The sequence below is a fragment of the Ambystoma mexicanum genome, chromosome 10 (assembly GCF_040938575.1).
Source record: "Ambystoma mexicanum isolate Mex_15411 chromosome 10, UKY_AmexF1_1, whole genome shotgun sequence".
NCBI lineage: Eukaryota > Metazoa > Chordata > Amphibia > Caudata > Ambystomatidae > Ambystoma > Ambystoma mexicanum.
Genome location: NC_090932.1, coordinates 772,993,393 through 773,011,019, shown reverse-complemented (window position 1 = coordinate 773,011,019; position 17,627 = coordinate 772,993,393). Strand labels below are relative to the sequence as shown.

The following is a 17,627-nucleotide window of genomic DNA, read 5'->3' as shown; positions in this document are numbered from 1 at the left end:
GATGCTCTCCAGAGTCCGAAGAATCCTGTCCTTTGCCATATTCCACAGGAAATCTTTAAAAGGTTAAGCGGTGTCCAGCCATCAAGGAAGATTTAAGGTTGACAGACACAGGATGAAAAGCAGGTCCAGGAAGAGCTTCTGAGGATACAGCCGTCTTCCGACTAGCGGCCCTCACCAAACAATGGTCCAAAATGTGGACCCCTCAAGACTAAGGTGGGAGGTGACAGATGCCCTCATTTTGTAAAATGTCTGGGTGCAGAGTTTAACCTGAAAGTCACAACCATATGTTGAATTCTCCCCACCCCACCCCACCCCCACTCCACAAGCGAAAAAAAACACAAGAACCATTGATTGGTCTGTCATGTGGGTGCATGCAGATAAGTATCCTGGGGATCCACCATGCAGAGCCTGCCCCCCTGACAAAGGTGCAACTGCATCTGCGCTATTGGGATGTTGAAGCTTTTACGGGACTGTAAATGTTGAAATGGGAAAGGTCCAGGATTTGTCTCAGGCAAGCCTCGTTGGGTTAGGGGCAGATGGACAACATGGAACGTGTATGCCCAGGCATTGGTCCTGTGCTTGCTGGGCCTAAAGATCAAGCTACACCTCACTGATGACACCCAATGAGGCCGATGGCTGGGGTTGTGTGTGGTCTCACACAGAAGAACAAGTTACTTACCCCTGGTAACGTTATTTCGATTGGATGTTCCACCCACGTATTCATCATCTTTTGATATTTTTGTCTCCAGCCGCTTCTGGAAAAAGAATTTGGCAGAGAGCACTGTGCATTGATGCCCCTTGAGGGCACCCGTCTCCATGTCATCACTGGTACGTATAGCACGAGTAGCACCAGTTAGCTTCAGTTCTGTTTTTATGCCCCTTTTCTTCTGGCAGAATTAACGGTATTAGTATGCCCATGGCAGTGTAAGACTTTAAAATAGTGTAAAGTGTAATGCACGGAAATTCTATTGTGGAAATTCTATTGTGGGGTAGGTTGGGAGGGGCGATGAGGAATACATGGGAGGAACACCCAATCGGATGAACGTTACCAGCGGTAGGTAACTTGTTTTCGAATGGATTGTGTCCTCCCACGTGGAGGAGAGAGTAAGAATTGTTTAACTGCTCTTAAGATTTGTCATGGACAGAGTGTAAAACTGCCTTCCCAAAACCTCCTTCCTGGCCAGAGGATGAATCCAGACAGTAATGTTTAGTAAAAGTGTGAATGGAAGAGCATGTGGCTGCTGCATAAATCTCATGTATCGGCACCCCCCTTTTGTATAGTAGAAGACGTTGCCATGCCCCAGGCCTTCTGGGGGGGATCTTTCTCAGCCACTCTGTAGTATTCAGTAATTCCTAAATATAATCCACTCAGACAAAGTTTGTTTAGTGACTGCAAGTCCCAATTTATGACCTGTATACCCAACAAATAATTGGTCATCTTCACGTAACTTAACCATCCTAGAGATGTAAAAGCTAAGGGCTCACCTTGGATCAAGTCTATGCAGCCTTTCCTCATCCTTGTCAGGGTGTGGAGGCGGATAAAAAGATTGTAACAATTTTCTGGGATAAATGAAAATCCAATACAATTTTCGGCAGAAAAGTTGGTTTGACTTTAAGAACTACCTTGTCATTGAAGAAGGTAATCATATGGAAACTTACAAGATAAGGCTTGAAGTTCGCTCACCCAGCAGGCTGATGTTAAAGCAACGATAGTCTTGAAGGTCAGCAATCTTAATGGACACAAATGGAGTGGCTCAAAAGGAGAGCATATAAGGAATTTTGGAACAAGATTAAGGTCCCAAATTGGAACCTAAAAGGGAACACGTTAGTAAGTCCCTTTTGAAATTGTGTGACTAAGGGTATCTTGAAGCATGATACCTCCAACGTGCGCTTCAAGTATCCTTTAATGGTCCCAATCTGGAGCCACAGATTTGCCAAATATAACAAAACAGGATAACACCATAGGTGTACTGCACATAAAAGGGTCCACAAAATTCTCCATTACGTCATCCCTATATCTCAACCTCATAGAAAACCATGCGTGAAGGTTAAGTGTATCGACCTCTGGAAGGAGAAACCGACCCTCTTCTCGCAAGAGAAGGTCCTCCCTTTGCGGAACACGCATTGGCAGGCAGATGGACATATCCAGAAGGTCTGGGTACCACGTCCTCCTCGCCCAATCCGGGGCAATTAGAATCATGGATTTCCAGAACTTTCTCAACCTCCAGATCACGTGAAAAATTACAGGGACTGCAGGAAACACATACAGGAATGGAAACTCCCAGTCCACTACGAACGTGTCTCCTAGAGCTCCTCTTGGGGAAATGCCCTGGAGAAGAACAGTTCGCACTTCTGATTGACGCTGGTCCCAAACAGATCCACTCGAGAGGTTCCCCAACAGGTAAAGATCTCTTGAAGGACTTCCTGAGCTAGGTCCCACTAATGGGAGATTGTGCTCTGCCTGCTTAGAGCGTCTGCCGCTGGGTTCTCCTTTCCGGCCAGGTGAACCGCTGATTGGGAGATTCCTTCTTGAATTGCCCAGAACCAGAGCTGCATCGCCTCTCTGCACAGTGGTAGTGAACCTACGCCTCCATTTTTGTTGAGGTAGTACATGGCCATGATGATGTCCGTCATTATCAGGACATTATTTCCCTGTACAGAAGGCAGAAAAGCCATCAGCTCTAGACTGATCGCCCTCAGCTCCAAAAGGTTGAGGTGTAGTTTGGACTCTGACGGAGACCAACGAACGCTGATTGCCAGATTGTTGGTGTGGACTCCCCACCCCTTGAGTGAGGCATCCGTCACTACTGTCATCTCTGGTCATGGTTGCCAAAAAGGTTCTCCCTTCAGAATGTTGTACTTCCAGGCCCACCAGAGGAGATCCTGCACGACTCTGCTCGGAAACTAAAGGTGGTCTGACATATTGCCTGAGAATGGAGACCACCGAGTCCTGAGAGCCCATTGGAGGGATCTCATTCTCAGGCGAGCCTGCCCCACCAGGGAAATGCAGGATGCCATGAGGCCGAGCCACCTTACAAAGTCGAAGGCCAGAAGACGTTGGCAACTCTGGAATTTGCTGACCATCTGCATAATGTTCTGAGCCCTCACCTCGGGTGGCAAGGTTTTTCCTAAGGATGCATCCAAGATCGCTCTGATGAATTGGAGTCTTTGAAATGGTATCATGTGGGACTTCTTGTAACTGAGGGAGAAGTCCTGTATGTGGAGAGAGTGGCAGGTGATGCAGAGATGTTCCAGGGCTTGTTCGGGAGAACGCGCCCTGATCAGCCAATCATCCAGGTAGGGGTAGACGTGAATTCCCCCCTCTCCTGAGACTCGCTGCCACCACCACCACCACCACCACCACCACCATCATCATCATCAGCAGCAGCTTGGTCAAAACTCTCGGGCGGAGGTCAGCCCGAATGGCAGAACTTGAAACTGATAATAAGAACCACCAACGGCGAACCTCAGGTACTTTCTGTGCTTGTGATGGATAGGCAAATGAAAGTAAGCATCCTGAAGGTCCAATGACGCCATCTAATCCTGGAACTAGAGTGCCTGAAGGATCTGAGAAAGTGACCATCTTGAACCCGCCCTTCCTGAAGAACTTGTTCAAGCATCTCAAGTCCAAGATGGGTCTCAATCCTCGGTCCTTCTCGGGGATTAGAAAATAAGGAGAGTACCACCCCTTGTTCCTCTCAGTTACAGGAACTGGTTCTATAGAACCTCTCTAGCGGGCTCAAAATTTCCTGCAAAAGGAACGGATCTGGAACTTTGAATGAGAGGCTCCCCAGTTTATGTGCAGAAGCCTTTTTAGAAAGGGGGGGCAGTAACACATGGCTGTTTCCAACGCCCACGCATCTGCATCTTAAGTAACACTCCAACATTCTAGCAGATGCTGAGAGAGTCTGCCTCCCACGGGGGTCTTTTGGGTTAAGGCATCAGAGAGGTTTTGAGGCGGCTGAAGCAGCGGCTGAGGGCAACGCAACCGTTGCCTGGGCGGGCTTTGCACCTCTCCCTCACCCACGAGGGAATATTCTTTCGCCCTTTAACTTGACAGTCCTCTCGCTCTTCCAACTGAGGAGTAGAAACGAAAGGACCTACCCCTGCAAGATCTGCTGGGGTGAGATGGTTGTGGCTGTCCGATAGCGGCACCAAGGGTTTTGGCTGCCGCCTTTGAGGTCTGCAGCTTCTCTAGGCCTTCATCAGCCTTGCAGCCAAACAGCTGGGTGCCGTCAAAAGGCATGTTGAGGAGCCTGGCCTGGACGTCGGGTGCAAATCCCGACTTCCTCACACACGCAAACCTGTGTATTACTGTGCTTGACGCCATGACTCTACGTCAGAAGAACTCAGTCTTGACTGAAGAGACTCACACATAGCCTCCACTCCCTCTCTTACAATATTCAGGAAGCAGTCTCTTTCTTCCGCTTCGGGAATATGCTCAGCCGCCATGGCTATACAGTCTCACAGGGTGAACGTACATTTAGCTAAGACACAAGTGGCATTTGCAGATTTAATAGCCATGTTCCCAGCAGAAAACCCTTTTCTTGCTCAAGCATCAAATTGCTCATCATCCCTGTCAGGGGGAATTGTTGGATAAGCTCTTTGTTTAGAGGTAGAAGTCACAGCCTAAACTATCAGGCTTTCTGGTGCAGGATGTATAGACAAATAGTCAAGATCGCTACTGGATGGCCTGCACTTTCTGGTGAGGTTTTAATTCACTGCTGGGCTTGCCTCAGGTGCCTCCCAGTTTGCCTTTACCCTTTTTTGCAGGGTAATATGAAAAGGGAGCATCGGATCCTTCGGAGGACCCTTATCAATGAAATCGGTCAGGCCATCTTGCTCAAATGGGGGTGCAGGCCTGCCCCATCCTAGAACCTATTGCCCTAGCCATAAAATGTCTGTATGGGGCATCAGTGTGTTCTGCCGGGTCCGGTTTACCAAATTCAAATTCTGGTGAAGTGATAAAGTGTCAATCACACTGGCTGACTGAAGGGTTTCCTACAAGTCTTTTAGCCTCTACTCTTCCACGATCATGGCTTCTGAGACGTTTGGCGAACCATACTGTTAACCAAAAGGAGGGGTATCTGTGTCTGAAGGTTCATGTTCTTCATACATTGAAGACAAAGACTTGAAGAAATTCTTCCTAGGTAACGGTTTAAAAAAAAATGTCAACCTCCTTAATGACAATGGCAGGTTTAGAGGGCAAAGAGGTCGATGGTTTCGACCCCAATGGCGTTGATGCTAATAGCGCTGATGCATTGGACACTAATGGCGTCGATGTTTTTGAAGAGCAAAGTTCTCACGGGGCTTGAATCCCGACTCAATAGAGTCTTGACAATTTCTCGTTGAGTCGAGACCGGTTCTCTCGTGGGGTTTCTGGCCTGTGTCCCGGGCACGAAGACGCGCCGGATTATGGCTTAGTCCTCTCCTTGTCGGCTTTCAACGGCATGACAGGAGCATGACTCTTGGTCTTCTGTTTCCAGGGGGTCAGGGCCGCCTTCTCGAAAATGTTTAACTTTCCCTGTCTGAATGCCTCCCATTCAGGTGGAGTTGATGATTTGGTCGATCAAAATATTCTTCTCTCAAGAGAAGTGTCGTAGGAAGCGGTGGAAGGTGACCTATGGCGTCCCTTCTTCATCTTCTTCAAAGAAGGTGAAGAATGGTGCGACCCACTCCTGGATCAAGAGCACTTTGACTTTTTTCCTTTGAGGAGAGTCTCATCTCAACTCATCGGATGAGCGCCTTTTCGACAGTCGTAGAAGGAGATTTAGTGGGAGGCCTACACGCCGCTAATTTCAATGCTCTTTCAACGCCTTATTGGTCATTGCTCGACAGGATCAACAGCTTGCTGTCTCATGCTCCACGCCAAGACACTACAGACACTCGAAGGACCGTGAGCGACATCTTGGCGCCACAATCATGGCATTTTTTTAACCTGCTCTATGGGTTTATGGTGTCAATGACAAGGTCATCATTTGAGAATGTTGCAGTTTATAACTGGAACCGAAGCACGCCATAATTCTTGAAGTGTTAGCTATTGCGGAAAAACAGAGCTGAATCCAACGGCCACTACGCATTCTAGATGCACCAGTGATGACATCGAGAAAAGAAGCCCTCTGCCAAATTTCTTTTCCAAAGCAGCTGGAGACAAATATATCAAAAGATGAGGGATACGTGGGAAGACACAATCCATTCATAGGGATGTGACCTAGCAGTTCGGGCTGTACCGCCCCTTTTATAGGGGGGACCAAGCCTGATTTGCATATGGTCTAAGCCCATTCTGCAACAAGCTTGGCAGGTGAAGAACGATTGTCTGGATGTTTGCCCAGAGCAATACCGGAGGCTAAGATTCATTTTAAACCTTCCAGCCATCACCTCTGTGTTGCTGCCTGAAAAAGAAGCCAGACTCGCTTTGCAAGAGGGACTTCATGGAGCGCAGTAATTTCCAGCGGCGGCACGAAAGAACCCCCTCATAATGATAATCTTCACTTCTGAAAACCATTGAAACCGGTGAAGGAGCACAATCTCTGCTTCTCCTCGAAGGAAAGGCTTCTGCTGGGGCTTAGTAAGCAATGCCAGGGACTTTGTGAGGATTCAAAGAAAATGTACCACACACAAACAGCTGTCACAGAGTTAAAGAGGTCTATCCAGTCAAACGGGGGGTCTTGATTTTCTTCCTGCATGTCAGGATTGGCATCTCAGGCCAAGGTCAATCAGCATGCCCCTACCTAGCATATGGGGGGTGTTTAGAAATTCCTTAAGTTTAGTGACCCTCTCATTGAAGGCTCTGCTCGATGAGGGTAGGTATTCTTCTGAGCGGTCAGGATCATCTTCAATGTCCACTTGGTCAGTAACTTCTGCATTGAATGGTGACAGAGGTACCAAAGGTGACAGCGATGCCAAGGACATAGCATCTCACAACTGATGTTTCAGGTGTTAGAGACGATCACAAGAGGCCAAAAGGAAAGACTTTAAAAGATTAAGAGCTCAAAAAGAAGCCTTTTGGATTGACTGCTTAGATTCCCTGAGTCCCAAAGGAATGAACGAACAATGGGATTTAAATTGCTTCTTTTGTAGTAGTTTGACACTTTATTCAACTGCTTACTAGATTTAGTTTAATATTGATCTTTCAGTCACTCACCGGCCTCTACCTTTACACCACGAGATGCATTATCAAGTTTAATGCATCCTAAAGTGTTAGATCACTTATTGTCAGTATCCATGGGTCGTTAAGCTGCGAGATCCACTATGAGCATGCTGTATTACATGTATGTTATGGTTTACCCTAGGTTGGACCATATCACTACCCAGTCGATTACGAGAGGCGCCACCTAGAATATCCCCAGTGTTACGATTATGAACATATTGTATCATATGGTTAACTAAAGGTATTCTTTGGGTTGATGAGTTGTGAAGCTCATGAGTATGCAGTTTCACATTAACGCAATGGTTGGTGCTACGTCGGACCCCATTATATGCAAGTTTATCGCGTTTCTGCTATAAAATCGGTTGGTTTATTTTTACAAACATTATGGTTAATCTAATATCAGACCCCATCACCATCCAGTTCTATACATTTCAGTTAAGTAAAGGTAATGTTTTATTCCTGGGGTGCAATTTAAATACTGCCGCATAGTTGCAGAAGGGGTGCACTAAGATTTAGTGATGCATGTTGAGATAGGAAACATTTATAAACTAGTCTTTGATATCAGTTTTTATTTATTTTTCCAAATCATGAAGGTGGATGTTTTTCATTAATTAATTCGATGTATAAGTAGGCATTAAAGGAAGGAGCCACGCATTGGAAGGGGTAACTTATAATCCATTAGAATCCCAAACACTGGTTCGTTACGATGAATACCATTGTCCAAAATGGCCAACCTCTTCTCTCACCCTCAGCTCAGATAGACATCATCCATGTCGAGAACAATTGCCATAACAACATGACACACTGCTTAACACACGGGTCCCTGCCGGCCAACTGTTTGACACGCATCGCACGAGCCGCAGCTTTTCAAACAGTTTAAGAAATGGATTGGATGATCTTCTCAGACCGTTAGATGAACGGAAGACTCAGAATAGGTAAGCGTATGGCTCTCTAGCATTTTGGGTTTCTAATCTCAACGTAGCAGACGATCGCACCACATTTACAAAATGACACATGGCATTTACCATTTTGCAGAGTAAATCTCTAGCAGGATTCAGATGCATCTTTATAAGGTCAGTACCGTTGAATAGGGAATATTAGTGTGACACAGGCACAGGGGTTATTATATTTAGCATGGTCATGGCATTCAGCACACTGGGGGTACATCGTATGCTAGATGAACTTTGACTGTTTCAAGTGGAGATGGGGAGTAATTGACTGCTACTAAGGAAAGATGCAAGCACTAACATAGGACACAGTTAGTGCGAGGACACGTGGTTTATACCAATGAACTATTTGTAATATGAAGTGATGAATGACACTTATCGCACCCTATGGTTTTCTTTTTCTCATATACGTTTTCTTAAATGTTTGTCCAGTGTTGTCATATGCCATTGTCACGTGGCCGGTACACTATTATTTAATGGGTACACTTTATATGTGCTTTGCGCAACAATAACTGTCATGTGACATGTTGAAATGATTGATGAAACAATATTACTAATGCACATGTGGATCTATCGCTCGTGTTGATCAACTGAAGCAATTACGCCCTGATGAAGGAATTCCAAGTCTGTAATGCATTGGCAGCTTCACTGCATCTGCAAATAAACCACTAACTGCAGTTGAACACATTGAAAATAGGGTTTTATCATCATTTTTTGCATCAAACATTTATTAAACAAAAAGGAATTATGATGAAACATTGAACTGCCAAACTACACCAAACAAAACTAACCACACGAGTGGTAGTTAGGGTGTGCAGCCCAGAATGAAGGCTATTTAGACTAGGTCTTTTTCCACTAATAGTTTTACACACGCTAAGCACAGAGGAGTGATTTAGTGGGTTGCACCCAACTCCGAAGATTATAATTAGTAAGGAACCTTATAAATTAATTTGGACTATCCGAACCAACAAAAAAGTGGGAAGATGGATGGCAGACAATTGGCTGCAATTAAATGGCAGCAAAACAGAGGTCCTGGTGGTTGGAGCTCCGGAGAGGGTCCATCTTTGGAACTCTCAATATTGGCCAGATCACTTGGTCCCTGCCCCTCCCCTTGTGCCTCAGTGAAAAGCCTTGGAGTTAAACTCCTACCTAATGGGTCACGAGAGGCTCAGATTTCTGCCATTTGCAGCGCTGGGTTTGGAAGACTGAAGGCTTTAAGGAAAATTCTCCTGTTTCTTCCCCCTTAAAACCAGACAACATTGGTGACATCCACCATAATTGGTTTGTAGGACTACTGCAACAGCATCTATCTGGCACAATCTAAGTACCAGATTCAGCGGCTGCAAGGTCTTCAAAATGTTGCAGCTCGACTGGCGCGAAGGATGCCTCGGTTGGCTCCTTTAGCTTTGCTACATCATTTGCACTGGCTACCGGTGGCGGCTCGTATGAAGTTAAAAATTGTGTACAGCTCGATGGACAATACACACAATGTGGGCCCGCACTTCTTGAAAAATAAACTGGAAAGATACTGTCTAATGAGAAGTCTGCGGTCGGACTCTCATCAGCTCCTTGGGATTCCCACATTTCGGCGGAAGCGTCTGGTGGAGTCGTTCCTTCTCAGTCCTGGCGCCTAGCCGCTGGAATGCCCTTCTGGTAGGCCTAACAACTTTGGCTTATTATCTTTCCTTCAGGAGAGCCCTGAAGTCGCATCTGTTCAATCTCTTTATTCCTCTCTGCTACAGCATTTGGCATCAGAGTATTTTTTTGAGTCTGCCCCCTTCCACTCAGTGCTTGGACGCCCTATGGTGCCTTCACGCTTTATAATAATGATAACAGAAGTGGTGCCCGCTTAGCCTCTCTTTTACAGCAGCAATGCCAACACTGTCTGTGCCACCTGGTGGGATGGAGTCAATTAAGTTTTTACTGCTCCCGACGCTCGAGGCACCATTGGAACAACACCTATAGGTGCAGTTCCTCCAATACCCTCACCTTGCTGGGGCGTAGAGTTTACCTGCCTCCCTTTCCCTGGAGTGGGAGGTTACGGGAGCATCTCAGAGGAGGTCCCAAAAAGTATCCCTCATCCCTGGTGACTGCATCACCTGGAAATTGGAGGGGAAAAAAGTAGTCCTCAGTCAGAGTCTGAGGCAGTTGTGATGGCTGCAAAGGTGCGTGAGCCCACAGAATCACTGAAGAAAGAACCCATGAGGACCCTCTTTAAGCTAAAGGGTCAGACTAGAACAGAGGACGAAATCTACAGCAGGTCGATTGTGGGCGGCAGGGACACCCTCATGTGTACCAACCATTGCAGTGAGGAAAACGTGATGCCTTCAAGGGGCAGAAAACTCCTACCTGAAGGTCCTGGAACTTCTGACAGAGCTGCTCCTTCACAGGACTGTCCACCATTTTAGAGGTTTACAAGGCTGAGGAAATGATATACTAAGATTCCCACTCTTTTGGCGCCTTGTTCGGAATGTTATGGCATGATTTTGTAAAGTTCTTTTCAGGTGAACCTCAAGCAGGAGCTTGGTATTAGCTGCTGAAGAATGATCCTCACTAGTTACCTGGAATTAGTCAGCTGAAGGGTGTAGTCGGAAGACCGTCCGGCTTCAGTCCTCATTAGAAGCCTCAGACCTAGATCTAGTTTGTTTAGACCTCAGAGGAGTTGAACCTGGGCCATGCACATGCTCTTAGCCTCACACTGGGGAACCTTGTGGGACTCATTTATTTAATATATTTTTTGCATTTATATATAGCACGCACAAGCCCTCGGGCATCAGGGCGCTTGCCCCAGAAGAAGCTGGAGGACTGCTAGGATAACTATTGGAATAAGCAACTACCAGGAGAGAGTGCTTTGGCTGAGTTGTCCTAAACCGTCCCTTACCGGATGCTAGGTTTTACTTCCAGGTATTCCTGAAAGTGCCGATTGTCCCCGAGGATAGGGTTCCCAAACAGGTGTCCTCAGAGTGGCAGAGGTGACTGGTTTAGGGCCAAACAGAAAGCACATCATAGGCTCAAAACCGATCTCAACTGTGGTCAGGGCCCAAGCACTCCAGATAAATGGAGTATTTGTATTTTATTGAATTTATATAGCCCTTTAATCAAAAGTGCTTTAGAAAAAAGTAAAAGCAGCATAAGATGGAAATTGAATCACAACTCGAAAACAGTACAAGGAACAATTTACATTATTGCTGAGGTGAGGAGGGAGTGGAGAGGGACAGAGGCGTGAGAGGGAATGGGAGGTATGAGTAGAGGTAGTAGCAGAAGTAAGAGGGAAGGCGAGAATGTGTGAGGAAGAAGAGAGGAAAGAATAAGACTAGATAAGAGCCGAAGGTAGGGTAGAAGGGAGTAGAGGATGGAGAGGGTAAGGAAGTGCAGGAGTAAGAGGTGAAGCATGAGGCGGTGGGAGTAGGGAAGGAGGCGAAAGGTGTTAGGGAGGGGAATGGAAAATATAAATTTAGAGAAGAGCGAAAGGAAGGGTAGGATGGAGAAGAGCGGATGTGGAAGGGAGCGAGGAGTTGGAAAGAGCGGAAATGGGAGGGGTGCAGGGTGGTGGAGGAGAAGAGATTAGGAAAAGATTAGCAGAGCGGAGAGAACGAGAAGGGGTATAGAAGGTAAGAAGGGGGGAAAGGTAGGGGGGGCAAAACCATAGAGGGATTTGAAAATAAGACAGAGGAACTTGAATTTGAGCTGGGAGTGAAAAGGGAGCCATCCTAGAGAGTTGAGAGAAGAGAAGATGGAGTTAAGAGGTGAGAGAAGGCAGAGGGAGCGGATGACAGAGTGGTAGACTGATTGGAGTGGGGAGAGGTGAGAGAAGGGGAGTCCAAAGAAAAGTGAGGAACAGTAGAAAAGTCTGGAGAAGATGAGGGAGGTAATTAAGAGTTTAGTAGCTTGAAATGTTAGGAGGGTTCGTATTTGACAAATGTTCTAAAAGGTGAAAGCGACAAGACTTGGCAGTAGGAGAAATGTGGTAAGATACAGAGAGGCGAGGGTCAATATGAAGACCACGGTTACGGGCATGGGGAGAGAAGGATAGTTGGGAGGGGAAAAGAGAATTAAGGGGGGAGGGGAGAGGAAGAGTGTTGGCAGGGAAGAAAACTAGTTCAGTTTTGTCAGCATTAAGAGTAAAGATGTGATGGGATTTCTCATAGCAGCATGGCTAGCGATAGCCTAAAACCTGAAACGAAAATCACCTCCAAGCAGTCAAGAATGGCTACACAGGATATGGACATATGTGGCAATGGAAAGAATCGCATACAATATACAAGGAGACAGACGGAGATGTGCAGCAGACTGGGGGGATGAGATAGAGTATTTACAAAGCGACTACATGCTCCAATGGTGTCCACATAAACTCTGAATACTGGACTTGTTCACAGGATAAATCTGAAGCGGGAACAGAGACTCAGTGGGACACCGAAGAACGATGCGGCCGGTGCAGGGGGAGGGATGGGGGTTGATACGGGACACCGTGGAGTCCCCATGTTTATGTTTAAAGAAATGCCAATAAAAATATTTTCTTTTAAAAAAAGAGTAAGGATGTGAGAGGACATCCAGGATTAATAGCAGAAAGGCAAGAAGAGAATTTATCGTGAATGTCGGGAGAGAAGGAGGAGAAGGAGAGGAAAAGCTGGGTATCATCAGCGTAGAACTGGTGAGAGATACCAAATGAGGAGATGATGGGTCTGAGAGGCGTTGGTCTGAATAAAGGATCAGTCTGTTGCAGCCTGCACATGCAACGAAAAAGGTCTTACCCAGCGTAGGCGGGTGAACTGAAACCGAAGGGGGAGGGGAAAAGAAAAGAAGAATCAATAGTTTTGCATAGTAGGGAAAAAAAAAAGGAGAAAAAAAACAAAGTGCACTGCGCGATAGGCTCCTGTTATTCTAGGGCAGACAAAAGACGGTAAAACGAGAGTGGTGCAGCACCCGAGTTGCAAGGCCCCATGTGAGGATACGCAAGTTAGGCGCTAAATTCCCTCCAGAACGTTTTCCTCTAGAAAGCAGCTGCCACCCTGTCCACTGTGGTCATGAAGTCCTAAGAATATGGAGGAAGGGGGCAAGATGTAGGAGAAAAAGAGCATGTACCTTATATAAACCATCTGTGCAATTGGCATGGAGAACCGGTCTTTGCAAGTTGGTGATGGAGGAAGGCCGCCTAGAGAATGATAGAAGGAACGGCCACTCAAAGGCATGCAACTGCGCAGCAGAAAGTTGCAAGGTGCAGTTGGCATCCTTGGTGGGGAGCGACAACGGATTAGCTTTCCCTCAAAGAAAGGGGGAGGGGACTCTATGCAAGAGAAAACTTGCCATAGGGAGTGGAAAGCCTACATACAATCTAGCAGTGATGTTGTCAGCAGTGAAGTATGACCTTGACTGTCATCAGTGGAAACCCCAGGGGACAATCTTCAGTCACTGATTTTATGGAAAATGTATGTGGACCAAAGAGCGAAGGAGGGTATAAATGAAACTCAGGATATTTTCCAGCAGACATTTTCACTGAAGATGAAACGAAAGCGCAAAAGGGAGCTTTGGGAAAGTTTGGTGGAAGGCCAGTGGCCCTCAGGGAGAATCAGCCCAGTCACAGCACTTTTGGATTAAGTCCTAGGCCGCCGACACAGACTTCTGATAACTTACCCCATAACGGGGCAACCGCAGACCATGTTCCCATGGCTGACCACCTCTGAAAAGGAGATAGTCAGATCGAGGAATGTTAAAATGAGTAATTGGAAGACCCCAAAGTTCCCTTCGAAGGTATACGATTATGGGAAAAAGAAAAACGTAACTTAAGTCCTTGAAGGCCTGAAGAAATTGACGAAACGCCTGCCCAGTGGCACTGTCTTTCCCCAAATAAGCGGGCCAAAAGACTGTTGTACAAAAGGCCCATTAATTATCCAACCATAGGCACTTAAGAAAGCACAGGGGGCGTCGGATGCAGCAAAAGGTGCGTCACAGGACCTGCAAAATGATAGCGATGTGCGGGGCACAGGCAAGTGGAATAAAGCTCTAGAGAACTGGCATGAAGAAAAATCAGAAGAATTTACCAAACGGGGCAAATCGCACGAATACAACAGAACGAAGCTGCTGCTGTTATGACTTCCAGTCCTGACAAGTGAGGAGAAAGGGACAGAAAGGCTGTTAAAGGGGGCAAGGCATGCAAGAACGTGGTTAGGGGATGTACATGGTTACTTTGGGATAGAAAAAACAAAAGAAACAGGGTACCATTGTGACATTTTAACTCTGGTTCTGTGGACATGCGTCCCAACAGAATGGAGGAAATGGAATGGGGCAGTGGAATGACCTTTTATAAAAGTGCAGGCTGAGACTCCTAGTCATTCACCTCCCATAAGTGACTTAACAAGCCACATCAAGGAGAAGATAGCTTGTAAGCCTCTTTTAAACATGCTAGCAAAAACAAAGTAAAACAAGCAAACAATTTAAACATGCTAGCAAAAAAAATGTAAAACAAGCAAACAATGTTCTCAAATTAAAGCACATCTCAATAAAGCAACAAGCTGCAGTCTGGAGAAGGGGCAGGGATCAAAGTGGCAAATTCACTCATTAACCGCAAGTTAATTTTTGCCGAACATCAGTTATTTCAAAGATGTGCAGCACAAACAAAATCTATAAAGGCAACATCTCACTACTCGAACAATCAGTAAACAAGTGGCAATTTAAAACATACATTGAGGGGTGCCACCATTTTGGAATAGGTATACAGAGCTGATTTGAGGTGAGCCTTCCCTGGGCCCTGCTTGCCCCCCTTCCTCAATCCAAGGTCGTTGCAAGGCCCAGTCAAGGGCTCAGCCATAACAATTAGCTTTTTATCATTTCGGTTTGGAAGCTTCAGGGTGGGGGGTTGGGGTGTTAGTGAAGGGCATTTTACCCAGAGATCACTCCTGGCTTCCAACGTCCCTGCAGGAACATGTTCTCATTTCGCTAGACAGTGCAGGAATACCCCACAGCAGACAAATCCAGATCATGCACATTTGCTTAATATGACACACATAAATGCACATTGAAAGATACTAGAACAGCTTACCGGAAGCCTTGTTCTTTGATTGCAAATGCTGGTGTTTCCAAAGGATATATCTCGGACTGTACAAAGAATTCTCGGATTCGTCGATCTATGACTTTTCCATACTGAGCTCCAGCATCAAGTATCACAACTGCCCCCTCATAACGATGTTGGCCGTCCTTTAAGTCCCCTCCAGCAGTCTCCAGCTACAACATTTTCCAAGTATAAGAATCTTAGTTAAATCCATGAAATGCAATGAATTTAGAAAATAATAACCAGGCATAATGTTACTCTACCCAAAGACATATTTACAACTATGTAACAAGGTGTAAATAGTGCATATGAAAAATAGTCATTTAATGTTAAAATGTGCTTACCGGTAGCATAACGTAAAGTGAAGGTTACCTTGCTAAGGATGCCATTTGCTAAAAGACTAATAGCTACATGTTAATAGTTAAAAGTGAGCCAGACTTTTCAGAAACGGCAAATGGAACTGGATAAATGGGCCACTGCAAAGAGCGACATAGGACAAATTACTAAAAGGGAAACACTTTACAATATTTGGGATGAATTTCTGTACTCCCAGAACAGTCTATTAGACGATCTCGCTCTGTAGAATGATCTAAAGATGGAACAGTCATTAAAACACATTTGAACACAAGTTAGAGGCGATTTAAATCAATGTTAACTTCCTTCTGTATTCCGAGACCCCCTGTGGCCTTTGTGTGAAAGAAACATTCGCATGCATTTACTGCTTCCCCATAATGGCCAATTCTACAAATTGTTAAGTTGACATGATCGATTTAGCATGGGTATCATTAGGATACGTTTGTTTTCAAATTAGTGCTGGTTCATAATGTCAAGAAGAATACATTAACTATCTCTGGTAATGTTCTTTCTGATGGATATTCCTCCCACGGATTCCTCATCTTAGATATATGTATATCCTGCTTTGCAGTCTCAGAAATATTTTTGACAGCAGAGGGTGCTGTGCGACATCGAGTCGATGAACCTAGATGGTTACCATTCCCACATCCGGACGAGACATTTATTACCGTATAAATGGCATGCATTGCACCCATTTCTGCTCAGCCGTCTTCAGGAATAGATAACCGGCATGGGCGTTGAAAGAGAATTATTAAAAAATACACCCACAGTGGGAGGGATAGAATGGGAGGGTGGTGCATAATCATGGGAGGAACATCCACCAGAAAGAACATTACCAGGGTGAAGTAATTTGTTCTTCTAATGAATTGTGTCCTCGCACGGAATCCTCATCTTAGATAGACTGCCATAGCAGTTTTGTAGATGAGGTGGGAGAAGTGGATTTGAGTATAATTTTGTATTATTGATTGATATTGTGCAGGACTGCTCTTCTAAATCGAGCGTCCTGGCCCGACGTTGTATACAGTAATGCTTTTAAAAAAATGTGGAGTAGGGGCCAAGTTGCGGCATTACAAATGTCCTGCAATGGAACACCTTTTTGGAGAGCCAAAGTGGTTGCCACTCCTCTGGTGGAATGGGCTGTTGGTTCACAAGGACATACTTTACCCGGAATGGGGTAGAGTTCCGAAATTCATAGAATGATCCAGTTTGTTTGTTATGGGCTTGCCCTAACCTGTGACCGGTATAACCAAATAATAGTTGATCATCTTGTCTGATTTGCCATCCTAGAAATGTAGAAGCTAAGAGCCCTTTTTGGATCAAGCTTGTCGAACCTCTATTCATCCTTAGTAGGGTGAGGAGGTGGATAAAAAGCTTGTAGACTTATTTTCCAGTGTCAGATGGAATTCAGACACCACCTTGGGAAGGAAGGAGGGACAATGAATCTCATGTCATCACTCCCTTCACAGAGGTAACCTCTCCTCATCTTGTGCCCAGGCGACGGCAGCTGCTACCTGATCCTGACCCTGGGGGGGGGGGGCGAGGGGAGAATCACAAGGGGGGGGGAATTTCATCATCGGACGAGACATGCCATCTCCCTTTCCCTTATAGGGAAGTGTCCTCCATTCCTCATGACAATGGCATACTGTGGTGAATAGATTTTTCAGACCACAAGACCTACTGATGATATTTACCAATATCCTGTAAACATAATGACAAGAACTGTTTTTCAATCCCATGTATAAGAAGCCTTTGAAGATACTGAGACGAGGCACAGAGTTATGTAGATCACTAGAGCGCCGTGGCAGGAGCTTTAAATCGCCCAACAGTTGAGGAATCGGGGAGCAAAGCTGGTCCCATGGCTGAAGGAAATGGCTCGGTGAGAGCCCAGTTACCTGCAAAGTCTGCAGAGGAGAGAGGAGCACACTGAGTACTGCGCGACACAGAAGGTCTGTCGGTCCCGCCAAGGAAGTGAAGCAGGTGAACCGAAGCCCTCGCGGAACATGAGCAGTATCGGAGGGAGGCTGCTTCTAGATTGTGGAGGGCAGGTGAAGAGCGAAGGAAGGACAGGACGCTTTTCCAACCTCCCGATCGAATACAACAACCGAAGAACACGAGGGACCCTGAAGCATAT

At 45.9% G+C, this 17,627-nt stretch overlaps 1 protein-coding gene across 1 annotated transcript in view; it reads right to left on the bottom strand.

The window, feature by feature from the left end:
• The window catches only part of GMPS (guanine monophosphate synthase), a 995,590-nt gene that overhangs the window by 879,262 nt on the left and 98,701 nt on the right, over positions 1 to 17,627 (bottom strand). The window contains exon 2 of the mRNA XM_069618429.1: positions 15,134 to 15,315. Within this exon, the coding sequence (XP_069474530.1) occupies positions 15,134 to 15,315 (182 nt within the window). The remainder of the gene's footprint in view (positions 1 to 15,133; positions 15,316 to 17,627) is intronic.